The 19712-nt window shown below is 39.7% G+C and overlaps 1 protein-coding gene across 3 annotated transcripts in view; it reads right to left on the minus strand.

Moving 5' to 3' along the window:
• Positions 1-11099: 11099 nt before the first annotated feature.
• LOC126094496 (conserved oligomeric Golgi complex subunit 1) overlaps positions 11100-19712 on the minus strand; it is a 135392-nt gene continuing 126779 nt past the window's right edge. For all 3 annotated transcript variants that reach the window (XM_049908904.1, XM_049908905.1, XM_049908906.1), the window contains one exon: positions 11100-11436. In XM_049908904.1, coding sequence (XP_049764861.1) covers positions 11326-11436 — 111 coding nt within the window. In that variant the 3' untranslated portion in view covers positions 11100-11325. The remainder of the gene's footprint in view (positions 11437-19712) is intronic.

A 19712-nucleotide genomic window follows, 5' to 3' on the forward strand; every position in this document is an offset into this window, starting at 1 on the left:
CAAGTAGCCAGCTGCGAAATAGTGCTTCACGGTACGGCACAGAGCAATCGAGCCAACCAATATGGTATTCTGCGGCATTGCTGAACTGCCAAATTATGCAGGTATATAAGCTGTGGCTGGTAGCTGTGGTCTGCCTGAGACTGCTGCCACAACAGTTCCTCCTCCACCTCCCCTCCCCTTTGGAACAAATTCCAGGCTTCTGCTGAACCTGTGGATCGCTAAAACAACATGGTACTGCTGTGTCTACATTTTTCTACTTTATTTCCTGTGGTTACTTCTGTCCAAACAATTCGTGCTTGTATCCATTTTTATGTAACACTCCCTGGGCTGTCTGAGAGTCTCTGGGCAAAACACGTACACTCAGTGTCATACACTCACCAGTTTGGAATCTGTGTCAAGCAATCTCCTAAGGACAGAGTTTTGAGACTTCCAAATGTGTCCCACTGTTGCAATTAGGTATAAGTACAACACAACCAGAATAATGAACACAACTTTATTCTATGGAAGCATTAACAACTGGAACACAATATTTAAGTAACATTCAGCAGGAAAATTATACACTCTCAAAGAACTGCAGCAATAAACATAGAGAACTAAGGTCGAGCATAGCTCGGCTGTCTTAAATAGACTGGAATATGTGTCAGGCTGTGACACACACACACACACACACACACACACACACACACACACTACAGTTTGAGGTGCCTGTGGGTAACACAGCACTGCACACGCATACCCTTTTGACAGCACATGCACACATCACTGCATTCTTCCTCTCTTACAGAGAGCACGTATTCTTGAGACAACCATGCTGTCCTCCTTGTCCACTGTGCTCTGGCTAAGGCTACATACTGCAGTGGGAGCGTACAGTCTGAAATGCTTTGGGTGCAGACACATTCTGCACCCACCTTTCCGTTTCAAACTATTCGGCAATACTGGGGCCACCGCGGCTGTTTCCATGTCGACCTCAGGCATCGACTCTGGTGACAGTTCCCACAGGACTGATGATACTGGTATCAACAGCTGCTCAGGAAGGGGTGATGGAATCCCAGACAATGGTGTCGGAAGCAATAGAGGAACTGTTAGTTCGGTAACAGAGGACATATGTCCTCAGCCGTGCGGGAGTGGAGAACCAGCAGCAGCAGGTGACGTGATGCCCGATGTGGATGGGCTTGGAGCCAATGCTATGACATCAGGGGTCACTCAGCCATCCGCGCAAAGATGAAACTGATCACGATGCCTCAATCAGATGATATCTTTCGTGCAGATGTTGCAGAGATGCTACCCCCCCCCCCCCCCCAGCATCTGGCAATGACATTTGGAACCTATTTAGGACAACATCTGAAACCACATACCCAAACAGCCACACCCGGCTGGAAGAGCTGCAGCAGCTGCACTGGTTGACGTCCAGGTGGAGGATGCAGGAAGTGTAGCAATGTACTCAGCTGGCACCCATGGAGTACCTCCGCTGGGCTCTTCTCATCAAATGGCGTGAAAAGGTATGAGGAGAGAAACCAATCTAACGCAATTTTAGATGAAGAGTTGACAACATATTTTTTCATCTGAGTTTTGAACATTTGCACTAGACGTTTCATCTCACTATTAGATTGTAGATGGAATGAGGGGGCGACGATGTGACAGATACCACTGGAATCGCAAAGTGCTGCAAACTCCTGCGATGAAAATTGTGGACCATTATCAGACACTAATGTCGTGGGCAATTCTTCGAGTGAAAAAATTTTGGTCAAGGCTGTGAAAGTGGCAGTTGGGGATGTAGAAACACAACAAATGACATACGAAAAACAAGAATATGCACCAATGACCAACAGCCAACAAGCATTGAGAAAGGGGCCCAGCGAAATCCACAAGTATACGGACCCATGCATGTGACAGCGTCAGCGATGGAGACAACGAAGCCTAGGTAGCTGCTTAATGCATCACACACTGTGATCTGGAGGCAACCAGATGGCTAATGTCGCCGTCCAAGCTGGGCCAAAATACTTCTTGTCGCGACAATGCTTTTGTGTGTAATACACACCAATGATATGCATGTAATAAGTGGAAAACGTCCGATGATGCACTGTGGGGATCACTAGCCTAAGGGCTGTGTGATCTGTGTCTAAAAGCAGAACACCATCCGCAACTGAGAATCAATGTCAAAAATAATTGTGGAGGGGTTGGATGCATGAGAAAGTGTTGCATCCAGCCAAGCTTGTTGTATGTATGTTAAGACCTTCTGTAAAAGGGATCCGAAGCTACAGCCTTCATGATCCATGTGCTACTTACAGGAAACCATCAACCGTCTGCTGTGCGGTGTTGTCACTGTGGAAACACACAATTCCTCCTGGTCAAATCCTGGATTTGGACTGGCCGGCAGGTGGAAGTAACCATCAGAATTTGGGTGTTGATTTTTAGGGCGGATAAGCAGCTCGTAGTTGTAACACGAAAGGAAAAGAGGCCAACAATGAATGCAATGTGCTGCTTTATCTGGTAATGATGCAGAAGGACTGAATAAGGAAACCAATGGTTTGTGATTGGTAACCAGGTGTTTGGTACCATAGAGAAACACATGGAATTTCTTCACAGCATATAAAATGGCCAAAGCTTCCTTTTCTATCTGAGAGTACCAGGTTTGAGCAGGAGTCAGCATTTTTGAGGCATAAGCAATTGGCCACTCTGAGCCATCGGGACATCTATGAGCCACTACCGCCCCGAACACGTACTGTGAAGCGACCATCGCAAGGACCAAGTGGAGACGTGGTTGGTATGGCACTAAGCAGGGCACAGACTGAAACATGGTCTGGAGAATGGAAAATGCAGTTTCATAAGCCAGTGACCACTAAAACTGAGTCACTTTGTGCCACAATTCATGTAACAGCTGCATAATAGTCACTAGGCGACTTTGCCTGTAAAAACCTGAAGTTCTTTGGTTGACATACTGCATGGAAGTGACACAATAGCATAAACATTTTTGATGCAGGGTTTGAGACCCTCACAAGAAATTTCAAACCCAAGATAAACGATAGAAGGGTGATCTAAATTACATTTCAACCCTGCTGCTCGGTGGGAGAGGGGGGAACAGCACAGAGATTTTGTAAATGTTCTTCAGTGCAGGCATCGGAAACTACAGTGTCATCCAAATAGTTTGCCCAACCTGCCACAGACGCCGTAAGTTGTTCAAAAAAAACGTTGAAGAATAGAAAGAGTGATGGTGACTCCAAAAGGTCACTGCAGGTATTAGCAAAGTCCAAAAGGGGTATTGACAACTAACATATGTTGTGACTCTGTACCTAAAGGGTTGTAAATAGGCTTCTGAAAAGTCTGTTTTTGAGAAATATTGACTACCTGGTAACTTTGCAAAGAGTTTGTCCAGGTGTGGTATCGGGTATATATATCCACTATAGATAGTGCATTCACAGAAACTTCAAAATCGCTGCAGAGGCATAACCGGCCTGATGGTTTCTTCACTCTAACTAAGGGGGGTAGACAATTCACTTGATGCAATAGGCCAAACAACGCTGGATTCCATGAGGTGATCCAATTCATTTTTGACCTTTTCCCTGAGTGCCACTGGAACTGGACTGGCCCAGGGGGGGAAAAAATGGGTTGAAGGTTTCATGATAATATGCACTTGAAAATTGTTGGCACACCCCAATCCAGGAGAGAACAAAGAGGAAAACTTGGAATATTATGCAGCTAATTGTATTTACAGCACTTGTTCAGACACTAAAGTCACTTCATCTGAAATGGTAAAACCAAACAACTTAAAGGCATCTAATAAAAAAACATTCTCCTATGTGTGTTATCTACAACAAGAAATGTAAGTGACTGGATTACTGACTTGTAGGTCACTGGGGCAGAGAATATGAATACTCTGTTTATTGTAATTTTTCTAACTTTCATGACAGGGAGAAGCAGATGGGCTCTCATGTCCATATAAGTTTGTGAGTTGAGCAAGGATACCACAGCTCCTGTATCCACTTGCATGTGCAGAACTTAACGAAAAACCATATCATCAATGAAAAGCTTGTTTGGCACAACAGAAATAACCGATACAATGTTTACGTCCATACCAACATCAGGATTGTTCTGCTATTTTTGCATTATATGCAGAAGCAATGTGACCTTTTTTGTTGCAAATATGACAGGTAGTCCAGCATATTGGGCAGTCTGGGTGCTCATGGTTAATGAAACAATACAGGGAGGACAGGAGCGTGGAATGTTTACATTGCTGTTGACTGGCCTGTTTACTTTGTTGGTGCGACTGCTGCTGGGAGTGATGCTGGCTTCCTTAACACTGTGATCGTGTGCAGACCAATGTGACTATGTCTTCCCCCTGCAAATTGTCTGAAGCTCTGTTTGGAGGAGAGGACTGGATTGCTGAGCCACGCGGGATTAGCCGAGCCGTCTCAGGCGGCGCAGTCATGGAATGTGCGGCTGGTCCCGGCGGAGGTTCGAGTCCTCTCTCGGGCATGGGTGTGTGTGTTTGTCCTTAGGTTAATTTAGGTTAAGTAGTGTGTAAGCTTAGGGACTGATGACCTTAGCAGTTAAGTCCCATAAGATTTTACTAATGCACTAATAAGGGTGCAGTTACAGTAGTATTTTGAAAGAAGTTCACACATTTGGGCAAACATCGAAGAAGGTGGATCCTGGAAAGGACTTGATACATTCTTGGCTATAACTGTGAAAGGAACAAGGCATGACACAAAACAGCATCAGTAACTCCAAAAGCTTTAAAGTGTTGTCAGATATGTTTCTCATATGCGTCCCGTTCCTCAATGGACTCATCGTATGTAGGAAACAGAGGCATATAAACCATGGAACCTGCGGTGAGCAACACAGCAGTCAACTAGACAAAACAGAAGCCAATGATTGATGTACTTGTATTGGATTTCCAGCACCTGCGATTGACGGTGCAAAGCTGTGTGGGGACAATTCTTGCTGTTCAACCAACCAATGTAAAATGTCCTCTGTAACACCATCAGCCATCATGAGAATAACTGGAGGACCAACCAGAGTAGAAAGTTGCACAGAGAACAGGATCACACTCGTCACCAACTGTGTTCAAGTCTGAGGCACCCTCTGCAGACAACATAGCACTTAAAATTTAACCTTTCATCCATGACAGACCAGACTAGTGTAACATATTCCATATGCTTTGCTATAGCATTGACATATTCATTAACTCAAAGGCTCACTAAAAGCTTTGGTCCATGCACCCTTAGCTCACTCCTGTTTCTCAATAGTGTCTTCCCCTATCATACTCCCCTGAAATCTGATACATTCTCCCATTACAACCTTCATTATTTCTTACACCAATTCTGAGATTTTTCTGGATTTGATTTTCTGCTGTCATGCTGACTAAACTTGAGAGGGACAAAGAATGGTATAATGAGGTCACGGTCATGACCCACCTTCATCTCTGTCGTATTTTTAGGTTAGAGGGTCTCGGGAAAACATAAGAAGGGCTTGAGTCACTAAGGGTGCTGGCTGAACACAGGAAGAACCTAGATATAGGAACCATTGGTATAACAGTTGTAAATTGTCGTAGCCTGTGTTGGGAAAGTACCAGAGCTATAAGTGCTAATAGAAAGCACTGATGCTCAAATCGTTATAGGCACTGGAAGCTGGCTAAAGCCGGATATAAGCACCGCCGAAAATTTTGCGAAGAACCTAACAGTGTTCCAAAAGGATAGGCTGAACACGGTTGGCGGTGGCATGTTTGTTGCTGTTAGACGTAATTTAACTTGTCACGAAATTGAAGTAGATACTTCCTGTGAGTTAGTATGGGCAGAGATCATTGTAGTGGAATAAAATAATAATAGGACCCTTTTACCGAACTCCGAATTCAGATGATACAGTTGCTGAAAGGTTCAAAGAAAACTTGAGTTTGATTTCAAACACGTACCCGACTCATACAATAATAGTTGGTGATGACTTTAATTTATCCTCGACATGATGGTGAAAATACATGTTTAATTCCAGAGGTACGCATAAAATATCATCTGGAATCACGCTAAACACATTCCCTGAAAATTATTTCGAGCAGTTAGTTCATGAGCCCATGTGAATAATAAACAGTTGTGAAAACACAATTGACCTCTTAGCGACAAATAATCCTGAGTTGATAATGAGCATTAAAACTGATACAGGGATTAGTGAACACAGGGTTGTCATAACGAGATTGAATATTGTAATCCCCAAATCCCCCAAAAATAAGTGAAAAACATACCTATTCAAAAAAGCAGATAAAAATTCACTTGACACCTTCCTGAGAGACAATATCCACTCATTCCAAAGTAATAATATAAGTGTAGACCAGATGTGGCTTGAATTCAAAGAAATAGTATTGGCAGCAATTGAGAGATTTATACCAAATAAATTAACAAACGATGGAGCTGATCCTCCTTGGTACACAAAACAGGTTAGAACACTGTTGCAGAACCAATGAAACAAACATGCCAAATTTAAACAGACGCAAAATCCCCAAGACTGGAGATCTTTTACAGAAGCTCGAAATTTAGCACGGACTTCAATGCGAGATGCTTATAACAGTTTCCACAATGAAACTTTGTCTCAAAACCTGGCAAAAAATCCAAAGAGATTCTGGTCGTATGTGAAGCATGTTAGCGGCAAGAAACAATCTATGCCTTCTCTGCACGATAGCAATGAAGATACTATCGAAGACAGTGCTGCCAAAGCAGATTTACTAAACACAGCCTTCCGAAATGCCTTCACAAAAAAAGACGAAGTAAATATTCCAGAATTCGAATCAAGAACAGCTGCCAACACGAGTAACGTAGAAGTAAATATCCTCGGAGTAGTGAAGCAACTTAAACCACTAAATAAAATCAAGTCTTCTGGTCCAGACTGTATACTAATTAGGTTCCTCTCGGAGTATGCTGATGCATTAGCTCAATACTTAACAATCATATACAGCCTTTCGCTCGACGAAAGATCCGTACCCAAAGATTGGACAGTTGCACAGCTCGCACCAAAATTCAAGAAAGTTAGTGGGAGTAATCCACTAAATTACACACCCATATTGTTAATGTCGATATACAGCAGGATTTTGAAACATATATTGTGTTCAAACATTATGAATTACCTCGAAGAAAACTGTCTATTGACACACAGTCAACGTGGGTTTAGTAAACATCGTTCCTGTGAAACACAACTAGGTCTTTATTCACGTGAAGTGTTGACTGCTATTGACAAGGGATTTCATATCAATGCCGTATTTCTGGAAGGCTTTTGACACTGTACCACACAAGCAGCTTGCAGTGAAATTGCGTGCTTATGGAATATCGTCTGTTATGTGACTGGATTTGTGCTTTCCTGTCAGTGAGGTCACAGTTCGTAGTAATTGACGGAAAGTCATCGAGTAAAACACAAGTGATTTGAGGCGTTTCCCAAGGTAGTGTTATCAGCCCTTTGCTGTTCCTTATCTACATAAATGATTTGGGAGACAATCTGAGCAGCCGTCTTCAGTTGTTTGCAGAAGATCAAAAGAATTGCAATACGATTTAGAAAAGATATCTCAATGGTGCAAAAATTGGCAGTTGACACTAAATAACGAAAAGCGTGAGGTCATCCACATGAGTTCTCAAAGGAATTTGTTAAACTTCGGTTACACGATAAATCAGCCTAATCTAAAAGCCGTAAATTCAGCTAAATACCTAGGTATTACAATTACGAACAACTTGAATTCGAAGGAACACACAGAAAATGTTGTGGGGAAGGCTAACCAAAGACTGCGTTTTATTGGCAGGACACTTAGAAAATGTAACAGATCTACTAAGGAGACTGCCTACACACTACGCTTGTCCATGATCTTCTAGAATACTGCTGCATGGTGTGGGATTCTTATCAGATAGGACTGATGAAGTATATCGAAAAAGTTCAAAGAAGGGCAGCACATTTTGTATTATCGCAAAACATGGGAGAGAGTGTCACTGAAATGATACAAGATTTGGGCTGGACATCGTTAAAAGAAAGGCTTTTTTCGTTGCGACGGAATCTTCTCACAAAATTCCAATCACTAACTTTCTCCTCCAAATGTGAAAATATTTTGTTGATGCCGACCTACATGGGGAGAAACGATCACCATGATAAAATACGGGAAATCAGAGCTCATACAGAAAGGTATAGGTGTTTGTTCTTTCCGAATGCTATACGAGATTGGAAAAATAGAGGATTGTGAAGGTGGTTCAATGAACCCTCTGCCAGGGACTTAAATGTGATTTGCAGGGTATCCATGTAGATGTAGACGTAGATGTATGTCAGTACTCTACTATGCTGTTTTGAGCCAGCATTGCATGTGACAAAACAAAAATTCCAAACCAGAAGACATTGTTATAACACTAATCTATTTTTTATCATATCTGTGTCGCACTACTGGTACACTGATAGAAGTGCGGTGCAGAAATGGAAAAGAAGAGAAAACCTCTGGACATGACTCATACATTCTGTGTACTTCAAACCATGTATCTACCAGTTTGCATCCCTGGAGGACTCCTAAATACCTAACTCACACACCAACACTATTTACAATGAATTACACCTCCGTTCACTCACTATTTACATTGTCTACACTTCTATGGTTTTCGATGACTCAGCAACACACCCTCTCTACCTTGTCTGGTGAAAATGCCACTTTGTCTGCATCTCCAACATACCAGATCATGCGACTCAGAACATGAACTGGTAGGTTCTAATGAGAGCATACAACCACTTTCATTGATTCCTCCTCTGGACCCTATACAGGTACCACAGCCCCATCCATTCCCGGCATAATCAAAACATAACAATAGGACAGCAGGAAGAGGACACGCATAATCTCGGGAATAATAGACGCAAGATTCTCAATGACAGTAGCAGTCACACTGATCCCACTGCTGATGCCACATATTGATAGTGTTGTGTTTGTGTCAACTGCTAGACTGAAACCAGAGTTGCAGGCTGGCCACTTCTGACGCAGAATGGCATGTCAGAATGGGATCTTCCAGAACTGTGGTGGTTCTCACACAGTACGTCTATGGCTGTAGTCCAGGTGCTGACGGTGGCTAGCAGCAACGAGTGAGGCCACTGAGGCAGCAAAATGCTGAGACAGCATAACACTGCTGGTGATGTGGCAACCTTGCCAATGCAAGATGGGTGTCCACTCAACAGCACAGTGAGCTTATGGCTGGAATGACAAACCCTGCCTGTGGATCAAGGTAGCTGGCAGGGGAGTGGAGATGCCCTGATTCAAACCCATCGCTCTTGAAGGCTGGCTGTAGAGCCATGCGATATCAGCCGATGAGAGCTCTCACCTCGGTGGTATCATTTCGAAGCCTGGAACTATCAAGGTTAGCTGAAAGCTCACAGACTAGTGGCTTTGCATTGTTGATGGCACTGCTTGATGAAGCCACAGCTGCAGACCTGACTCATGACTGGCTTGGAGACCGCGGTGGATAAGTACATAACACTGACAGACTGAAACTACTGGCTGAACTGGAACATGGTAAAGTGTGGTGTAACAGGAGCTCAGTTTCCTTCACATAGCTGCCTGAGAAATGTTGCTTTATGATACAGCATGAAACATTCCACCTTACAACAGTAGACTGCTGCACTGTGTGGCCATGCCTGAATGGCCTTCAACTGCAATTTTGATTAAAAAAAAACTTTAATCACTTTAATTGAAATATATGAGTATAAAAAAGGAATATAATACAGTCCTAAAAGAGTAGAGGAGTAAGAATACTCTAGATTTGAATTTGTTTGTTTGTATTATTCTATAAGTAATAGAGACAATAGTGTTTCGCTCTCACTTTGCTCAGGTCATTCTGTTAGTTCATTTTGTTTTGATCACCTTGTTTCCTCATCGAGTGTTCATTTTGATTCAGTGTTAGCTTGTGTGAGCGATATCTAAGTTGAGTTGTGAAAATATATGAGATCAAAAGGATCAACAAACTTTAATTTCTAACAAATACCCTACCTATGTTATGAAGAAAAGGTAACTAAGAGTTTTATTTAAAGTGCAATTCAAGACTAGTTTAGTGAAAAATCAATTTAATTAATGTTGAATGATTCATTTTAAAACTGAGTTGAGAAAAGATAACTTTTAAACTGCTTTGTAGTGCAGCGCAGCGAGAGTCCATTGTTCAGTAATTGGTCAAGATTAACTATCAGCCTAGCATCTCTGGTCACTGTAGAAATCAAGCCCTGAAATCATTTTAGCTACGAAAAAGTAATTTTACAATATAACCAAAGTATATTTCAGTTTGCTAGGCCCAAGACTATAAAAATGGATAATGAAAGACATTTTTTATTTGTGATTAATTTATATCAGAGAAGTAAATCAACGACATTTAGTTCATGATAAAAGTTAACAGTATTTAACCCGGATCCTGGACAGAATTGTCGTCTTCCACATCCCTGAGATACATTGATGTGTGCCTCATAATAAAATCTACTGGTAGAACTTAACAAGAAAGAATCCATGAAAGCACATCAAACTTTTAATATGACCATCTATAAAAAATATCCAGGAGAACAACAGATTAAATACAACTCGAGTGCTCAACTGCAAAATTATGCAGGTATGCTGGCCCGCATATCCTGTGGTTTGCCCGAGATCCACGCTGCAATAACACCAGTAATCACTATCCACAAGTTCAGTCTCTGATCTGGGCTGAACTGGTCTTTATATTTCACGGCTTCTATGCCACAGAGATTCAGTTTAGCCCACAAGAGATATGCAGAGGGCAATATACGTTCAATCTGCTGTACATACTGGCTCGTGATATGCCTTAATTGGTCTTTGATGTGGGGAAACTATGAATTTCTAGACATGTACATTAATTTTTATCCATTTCTTATCTTCTCATCCCCTGCAGTTTTGTACAATTACTGAAATTCACACACTATATAGCATTTATCTACTGCCAATTACTTCTCTTAATCTTATACTTCTGAACGTAAAAATACACGTATTCATCTTCAAAATTTGTAATTTGTTATTCATGTATATACCTAGAAGTTCGCAAATTACTGCCTTCAGTTTCATAACACAATTAAAAGCTCTCACATACCGCAAAAAGAAATGAATAGCACACTTGAGAACAATGTAAATGTTTATTACTCAGAAAACAGGTACTGCAATGCACTACAGTGCACACGGAAACAGTATTAACAGTTGTGTACAAGTTTAAAGCTATTTCACCATAATATTAACAGTCCTGTACAAGAATTACAGCCTGTGCAGTTCTGTAACAATTTGATTAACTTGTAATGGCATGACATTTCTTTCTCTTTGGTTACAAGAAACATGAATTATGTGGTTTATCCGAACCAATCAGTGCTCATAGCACCAAAGAATGCTGCTGCACCAGACCGGACAATATCCCCTGGTGAGGGATCAATCTTCTGCTTTGGAGTGGATGCTTTCTTTGGCTGTAAAAAAAAAAAAAAAAAAATATATATATATATATATATATATATATATATATATATATATATATATATATATATATATGCATCTGTACAAATCAAAACTGAAGACTATTCAACAATTAAATTATAATGGCAAACACATGTGTTCATAAATATAACAAATAGGAAGAAATATCTTTACTATTTGGAAGTTAAAGGCTAAAACTAAAAATTTGTCTTCTGACATTCTAAAGCTAAAAGTAACTGTTTGCATCTGCAGAACGTATGGAAAAATATGAAACAGGAGAGAAGTATAAATGAAGGAAGGAAGAAAGGAAGGAAGGAAGATTAAAGTCTCACTGAATTTGGGAAGTGCATATTACTGAGTTATAGTGTGCTTTTCTATAGGTTTACAGTCTATATTATAAACTCACTTAAGAATTGTGGCTGAAAAACAGTCATGGTGGACTGAGATTATAAATGCTGGTCCACATTGATGGCTTCAAACAACTTCACTAAAAGGTGGGGAATTTCTGCAGGGTGCCACTGCTGATTCTTCTCAAACCATTGCTGAATAAACACTCCACAGGGAATTGTATCAAATGGATTTTAGAAGTAGAGTTTTATGCAAGAGATCATCTAAAGTTACATGATTACAGTCAGCAATAGAGTACCAATAGTGGACCATGGGGAAATGTAAATATAGTGTCTTGTCAAATGAATTGAATTCCTGACAGTATTTGAGTGAAATGATGTTGCGTTTGTTGCAGATCACAGGAAGTTGTCCAATAGAGCTGTGTGCAGAGAACTGTACAAGCCTGAGGGGCTTCTTTGAGTGCAGGTGACATTTTAAGTAAGAGGAAATTTGTTCTTTTTGTTCCTGTGAGTGGTATCTTGAATATCAACAGCTACAACGAGCTGCAAAGAAATGACGTTTTGTCATTTTCCCCCTACTTTAACAATGAACATAATAGTATACGACCCAAACTATCAAGATTAACTAACTTCACCTACAGCAGATTTTTGTGTCACGACTGTTGATTAAAGGAAGTTTTGTTGCCAGAAATCCATCTTCAATTGCATTTGATGTTGTGGACTTAAAGTCTGAACATTGATTTGATGCAGCTCTCTATGCTACTCTGTCCTGTGCAAGCCCCTTCATCTCTGAGTAACTACTGCAACCTACATCCATCTGAACCTCCCTCTAACAATTACCACCCCAAACACACACACACACACACACACACACACACACACACACACACACTGATAAATTGATGATTCTTTGATATCTCAGAATATGCCCTATCAACTGATTCCTTCTTTTTGACAAGTTATGCCACAAATTTATTTTCTCCCCAATTCTATTCAGTGCTTCCTCCTTAGTTATTTGATCTACCCATCTAATCTTCAGCATTTTTCTGCAGCACCAAATTTCACAGGCTTCTATCCTCTTCTTCTCCGAACTGCTTATCATCCATATTTCACTTTTGTACAAGGGTACCCATCAGAAAAAACCTTCAGAAAAGACTTTCTAACACACAAATCTATGTTCGTTTTTAACCTGTTACTTTTCCCGTACAGCTCAATCACATTACATTTCATTTATTAAGCACAGCACGTTGCATGACAGTTGCTTCATCATCAGGTGCAAGTTGGTGAAACAACATATTCGTTCTGTGGAGAAACAAATTCATAAGCTCACAATATGATGTTACAGGAGGTTAGAGACAAAAATGTTACTGCAATTTATAATATACTTCTTGGTGCAGAAGTAAATTGCCATTCAAATATATTAAAACATATACTTTCTGGATTTATAGTGAAAAACTCTTGTCTCTCCGAGGATTGCTATCGTACCACAAGGAAATGTAAGCAATCCAATCAAATTTTCTCTCTGACCTCTTGTAATATTGTATTGGAGGTAACGAATTTGTTCCTTCACAGAACAAATATTTCATCAACTAACATGTGCCTGATGATGAAACCACAGTCTTCCAGAGCCCTGCACATAAGAATCTTATTCAAAGATGACAATTCTCACATTAACTGAGTTTATATTGTGATTGCCTGGAATGAGGACTATTCATGAATGCCCACGTGGAAACACCACAGAAGTTTTCAGATTCTAACCCACTTTAAAATGTTCTAGTCTGCCTAAAACAAAGCACCACAAAGTCAGTCTGACCAATAAAAGTGGCAGAGGGAGGAGTAGACTGAACACTGATGCCTTCTGCATCTCAGATCTTGTACTGTAAATGAGTAGTTATCAACCCAAAGACTGGTTTCAACACCACCACACTTTACTATGCATTGTCCTGTTGAGGGTGATATTACTTTTGCCTCCCTGTAACCTTGGAACTGACTTACCCAGACAGTTATGGTGGACTTACAGATCAATGTGGATTCTGAACCCAGAGCAGCTCAGCATTTTTCGTAATAACAACCGCTGCTAGAGGTGAAAGAAGTGATGAATAACAAAAAAAATCCTATGACTGACCAGAGATTGAATACCACAAATTTGGATCCATTGCTTTCTTTTATTTTTAATTATTAATTTAAAATAAGCAAGATAGGACTTACTAAACAGATAGAGTAAGCAATGCAACTGTGAGAGAAATAGTGGTTGGCATGATACCGAGATAGCCTCATGAAAGGACAATAAGAGGCACAAGATCTAGACGAAGATTGACACGCAGGTGAATTGTTAGACTGAAGAAATATGTGAAGAAGAGAGGAAAAGACTGGACTAGATTGGAGAGAGAAACATGCTGGGGGAACAAAGAAAGAAAGAGATTATGATGCAAGCACACCCAGCTAAGGGCTGGAAACTGTAAAAGATGATAATGATGACTCTTTATTGTTATGTATGCGACAGCAAGAGCTACCTTGTATGATCCAAAATGCCACTTACAAAAACAGGATTTTCACAGAGCTCACACCTTGAGTTCTATTGGTGACAGAAAGGGAGGGTCGACGGTTTTGGATAGGCCTTGGGCTAGTGACCATTTGCATGCACAACAGGATTGTCTTACTGCAACTACCCTACAGTACAGGGTCAAAGTTTGAATATTATATTTTCTCCAGATTAGGCACAGGGAGCACAACAGTTGATTATTTTTGCATCAGCTGTGGTCTATGGTTCACCTTATGGGGCTTATGGAGGGATCCTTTAGTTCATGATCAGTTCCTGAGAAAACCCAAAAAAGCCTGGTTTTGGATACCAAAACTGAGCCACACGTTCCAATGTTGTTATGCACAGCAAATGGTGGATATCTTTAGGGTATTCCTAAGATCCCTATACTAAACAAATTAAAAATTTTTCTTGATACCTTTATCCATTTCTGAGATACAGAAGTTCAAAGTTCCCCTATTTGTACACATAAAATGTGAACATAAAATCTGGAGTGAGGTGAGTCTAAATAATAAATAACAGCACCGAATTGCTAAAATATTAACGGTATATTCTCTAGGCATTTATTTAGAGATGCCATCTTCCCGCTCCCAAAAATCTTTATCTGTTGTTCAGAAACACCTCAAAAACATGGTTTGGTTACCAAAACTGAACTGTGGATGCCAAGAGAGCTATGCACTGCAAACGCCAGTAATTTTTATGATATATGCCTAAGATCGAGGTCTTTAACAAGCTGGAAAATGTTCTTGAGATCTTTATCCATTTCCAAGATACAGAGGTTCAAAGTTACCTTACATGTACATGTAAAAAACACACCTAAAACCTGGTGTGGGTGAAAATATTGTTCATAAAGCAATGTAGCATGGAGAAAAACACCGTAAAGTATTCCCGTTATCATCAGAGGGGTTCTGATAACCCTATGCTTCTGTTCTACCGAATCACATCCAAATTTCTGTGCACATAAAATCTGGTCTGACGTGTACAATTATATAGTTTTGCATTATATCAATTTCACACACGTAAACTATCAAAAATTTACTAACAAACGAAGTTCTTTTCATATGAATGACATGCCAGTTATGGCAGGGAAAAGAAGGGAATCAGAAGAAAAATATTCCTAGTGAAGCACAAAAAAGGCGAATATGCTCCTGTTTTTTAAAAGACTAACTGGAAAGAGGCATATCAGCTGCCTCATTCTACCTTCTTCAGTACTTTTAAAAATGCTCCCAAAAATTTTGCCACGCAAACATATTCAAGTTTTTTTCGTGCTGAGAGACAAGGAAATAGTAGCAGTGGGAAAGAGATGGAAAAGTAATAAATACTGGAAGCTAGCAGATAATGGCTGTGGTACAGAAAGAGCAAAGGAGACAATGGCAGTGTGAGAGAAAGAGAACGACACAGTGGCACTGGAACAAAGTTGACAGTGACAGAACAGTACAAGGAAGAGAGTGAAGAGTCAGTGCCAGTGGGAGCAGGAGTGGGTGGGTATGAGTGACTTACAGTCGTGGACTAATGGGTGTGAGCGAGTTTCAGTTAGGGGAGCCTGTACGAGTTTGTATGCCAAAATTTTTCGAACAAATTTTAAAGGTGCTGAGGAAGGTAGAATGAGGCGACTGGTACACCACTTTTCAGTCTGAGTCTTTTAACAAACAGGAGCATACTCGCCTTTTTTGTGCTCCAATTGGAGTACTTTTCCTCTGGTTAATTCTATGCTTTGTACAAGGTAATTACATTTTTTCATAAATTGCCTTTCTATGAGCAACTTATCAACAAATATCAAAATTATGATTAATAAATAAATTTTAACACAATACAACAAAAATGTTGCTTACAGTGAGAACATATATTTAAGTAGACTGCAAGTTGGTTGGTTGGGTTGGAATGAAAGGGACTAAACTGCAACATCATCAGTTCCTTCATCTGTTAAGTGTAGATTGCTACTTGTAGCTGGCAACTGCAGCATTCACAGACCAAATACTTTCTTTAATAATAGCATATGGAAAGCAAATTTAATTCAACCTCTGCTAACCTCTGGGAATATCTACAATGTAACTTGGTGGCAATTCTTTATCTACATTTTATTTTGTGAATCTAAAGGTTACTCTTCATAAGTATCCATGTGATAATCATTCTGTAGCTCTTGTTATTTTCCCCTGTGAGGTCTCTATAGTAGATGCTGGGTGCAGAAAAGATCTTATTTTAGCAGCATATTTGTCACAAAATAAAAAAATGTATCTACACTCTTTGTGGTTAACTTTTCAAAAATATGTGGGATTTGGCATTATTAATGTTGACAACTTGTCAAAGAAATAAAAATATTCACTCAGCAGGGGGCTCAAACACGACTGAGTGTTCGTTACTCTTCAGTAATTCTAGTTGTAGATTTCTGTCCTCCAATTTTATTAAAAATTTGTTCTATTCTTTGCTTATAAAATATTACTGTTATGATAATGCCAAAGTTTGTATTGTGATCACTTCTGTTATACCCTTTATTGAATTCAGTTTAGACATAAGAATTCCATTCCTCATTAAAGGTTCTTTTATATATTACATAATTAACAAAGTTGCCATAGGCACGTATAATAACATTATTATTTTGGTTTTGGCAATACGGCAGTCAATTCTGGCACAGTAAAGTATCCTTCGTCATTTCTGCTTGCTGTTCCTTTATACCTTTCCACATAGTGCTGCAACCCTTGTATGTAAATCAACATATGAACATGTCCACTAATCAATGTTCAAGACACAAATTGCCGTCACTTAGTCCTATGGCACACAAACTATAATTTATTTTTGTTGTATCACTGATCATTCTGTACCAACTAGAACTTATTTTTCTTGTTATGTGATTTGTTGTGGACATGTTAATTTATCATATATTTTTCTATATTTTAGTCGGAATCTTTGGTTCTATTCTGTTCTTCATTTTACTGCTTACTAGCATTTGAATAACAGGTGACTGGATAATTTTCATGTCTTATTTTAATGCAGCTTATTCCGAGAAAATAAGATGTGACATAATTAACTTTAAATTTGTAGCTGCAACGTTTGCAGGAGGATCTAAACCACCAAGCCACTACATGCTATTAGAAATATAACAACTAAGATTGGCTCAGGCTGCTTATTAGAGTAGGATTTCCATGCTACAACACTTTCTGTACACTCACAACCAATAGCAAGCACTTACAGAATGCAGAATTGAAACTTATCATTTACTCAAAAAATAAAACCATAACATTGATAAAAAGTAACAGAATGTAATGTTGTCAAATATTTTTTGTTTGTGGAGAAATTAACACCTACTAATTATTTATTAATTTACACTGAAAAAGAAAAAAAAAATACAAAGATACTAATGTCTCTTTTCTTTTTCAGAAAACTATACTTTTAAAATTTGAATTAAAAACAACTTGTTCGATGGTTCATATCACTATTTTCTGTTATTCTCGTCTACAAACCAAATAATGTCATCTCTGCAAATTTCAACTGTTATTAGCCTTTTTCCATTACCAAACATCAAACCAAATAATTTAAAGCACACTTTTGGCATCCTTTAGTTGGAGCTGCACATCTCCACATACTGTAAATTCCAATGCAAATTAAATATGCAGCCCGAAGTCTTACCAACCACCAATCTTGTTCTTTATGCACTCAATAGCATTAGAATTAGAGATATCTATGTGCTGTTCAGAAGGTGCTCATGTTATGATGGCAAACGGAACAATTCAGTATGTAAGTGACAAGGATGTTAGCAGGCCATGTACTGGGTGTCCGAGAGAGAGTCCAGTGCAGGGCACACAAGATGCACATCAACACTTTCGAACAGGATCAGACTGTGATTGGCTATCACATGGAACACCACTTCTCATGCTGATGTACAGGAACACACACAGCCACTGGATCTCGAAGCATGGAGGATGGCCACACAGACTGATGAATTATTATTATTATTATTATTACCACCATTACTATACAAAGGAACTTAACTATGAGGTTATCAGTCCCTCTATGCACTTAATCTTAGTATTCTTCTTGTCTTGATCAATATTTTTTGTCTCTAACTTTTACAAGTTGGATTAAAGGGAAAAGCAATACGTCCAGTAACAGTAGTGAAGGTAGTTTGATCTAAAAGGAAAAGGCGGAGGTAAGGGGGTGTTACATGCTAGCATGACACTGGACACTCCTTGGTGCAATGTATTATGTATGGTGAGAGGCTTCTCCACCGCCCTTCCTCTCCCCTCATTTCTGCTCCATGTTGCATCCCCACCCATCCTCCCAGACATCAATATAGAAAATACTGAGAGGAATACACATCAAACAGCATAATAAGTTGAAAGGGAAAGGAGTTAAATGTGGAGGTTCAAGAAGTAAAAGATAGTACTACACATGGTTCAGATCAGCAGCAAAGCTGAGGGCTTGTCAGACTTACATTACCAGTGAATGGTACCACCTCCACACTATCTGCCTAAGCCGTCATGATGAGTAAAGGCTTTAAATTTTATTGTAGTAACTACTCCATGATAAAATATGTAAAACAGTGTTGGTAGCTACTGCTCCATCCACTAGCATTTGAGGTTAAGTACATTAAATTTCAGTTTGTGTCATAGGTCAGTTAGGATTCTACATTCTTTGAATATATGAAGTACCATCAAAAGTGTCCACATCGGTGCAGGGACAGTGGGAGGGTTGGAGGGATGCGTTCCTCTTTTTGCAAGAGATATTCATGTGCAAGTTTGGTTTAACCAATACATTAACAGTATAAGACAACTGCTGCTTTGTGAGAGGCTGGGTATATAGTACACCACTCTAGAAGTCCCTTTGACTAATTGGAGTTTGGTTTTACGTGCGGTATCTTGCCATTCTGAGTCTCAAGACCTCAAGATACAGTGTCTCTCACTGACCAAACGTCAGTGTGTGCTGCTGTCAGTTGTAATTTTCCAACGGGTAACACTGATCTGCTGCTTACTACTGCTCTAAGGAGTCACTACAGACAAGGAAGTTCAGATCTGGAAGAGTTCCACTACGTTGGAAAGCTCAAAATATGACTGCCAATTCTGGGAGCATATCTGGTTGAGAGTATAGCTCATAACCTCCTGCATTAACATAGGTACAACTGATGTGATCAATGACCTTACTGTCATAAGTATAAACCATTTAATAATGTGGATGATCACGATATATGGAGTCAAATATTTGCCAGTGAGTGGTGAAATCTGTAGTTCCGTTGGCGCTACTGTGAATGTCCATTTGTATTACCTATCAGGCTTGGTGGTTTAGTGGTAAAGTACTTGCTTACAAACTGAGAGCTCATAGGATCAAATACCAGTCGGACCACAGAATTTTTCAGTCTGCCTTTAATCTACACTTCACCTCTTGCTGACAT

The sequence above is a fragment of the Schistocerca cancellata genome, chromosome 8 (genome assembly GCF_023864275.1).
Source record: "Schistocerca cancellata isolate TAMUIC-IGC-003103 chromosome 8, iqSchCanc2.1, whole genome shotgun sequence".
NCBI classification, from domain to species: domain Eukaryota; kingdom Metazoa; phylum Arthropoda; class Insecta; order Orthoptera; family Acrididae; genus Schistocerca; species Schistocerca cancellata.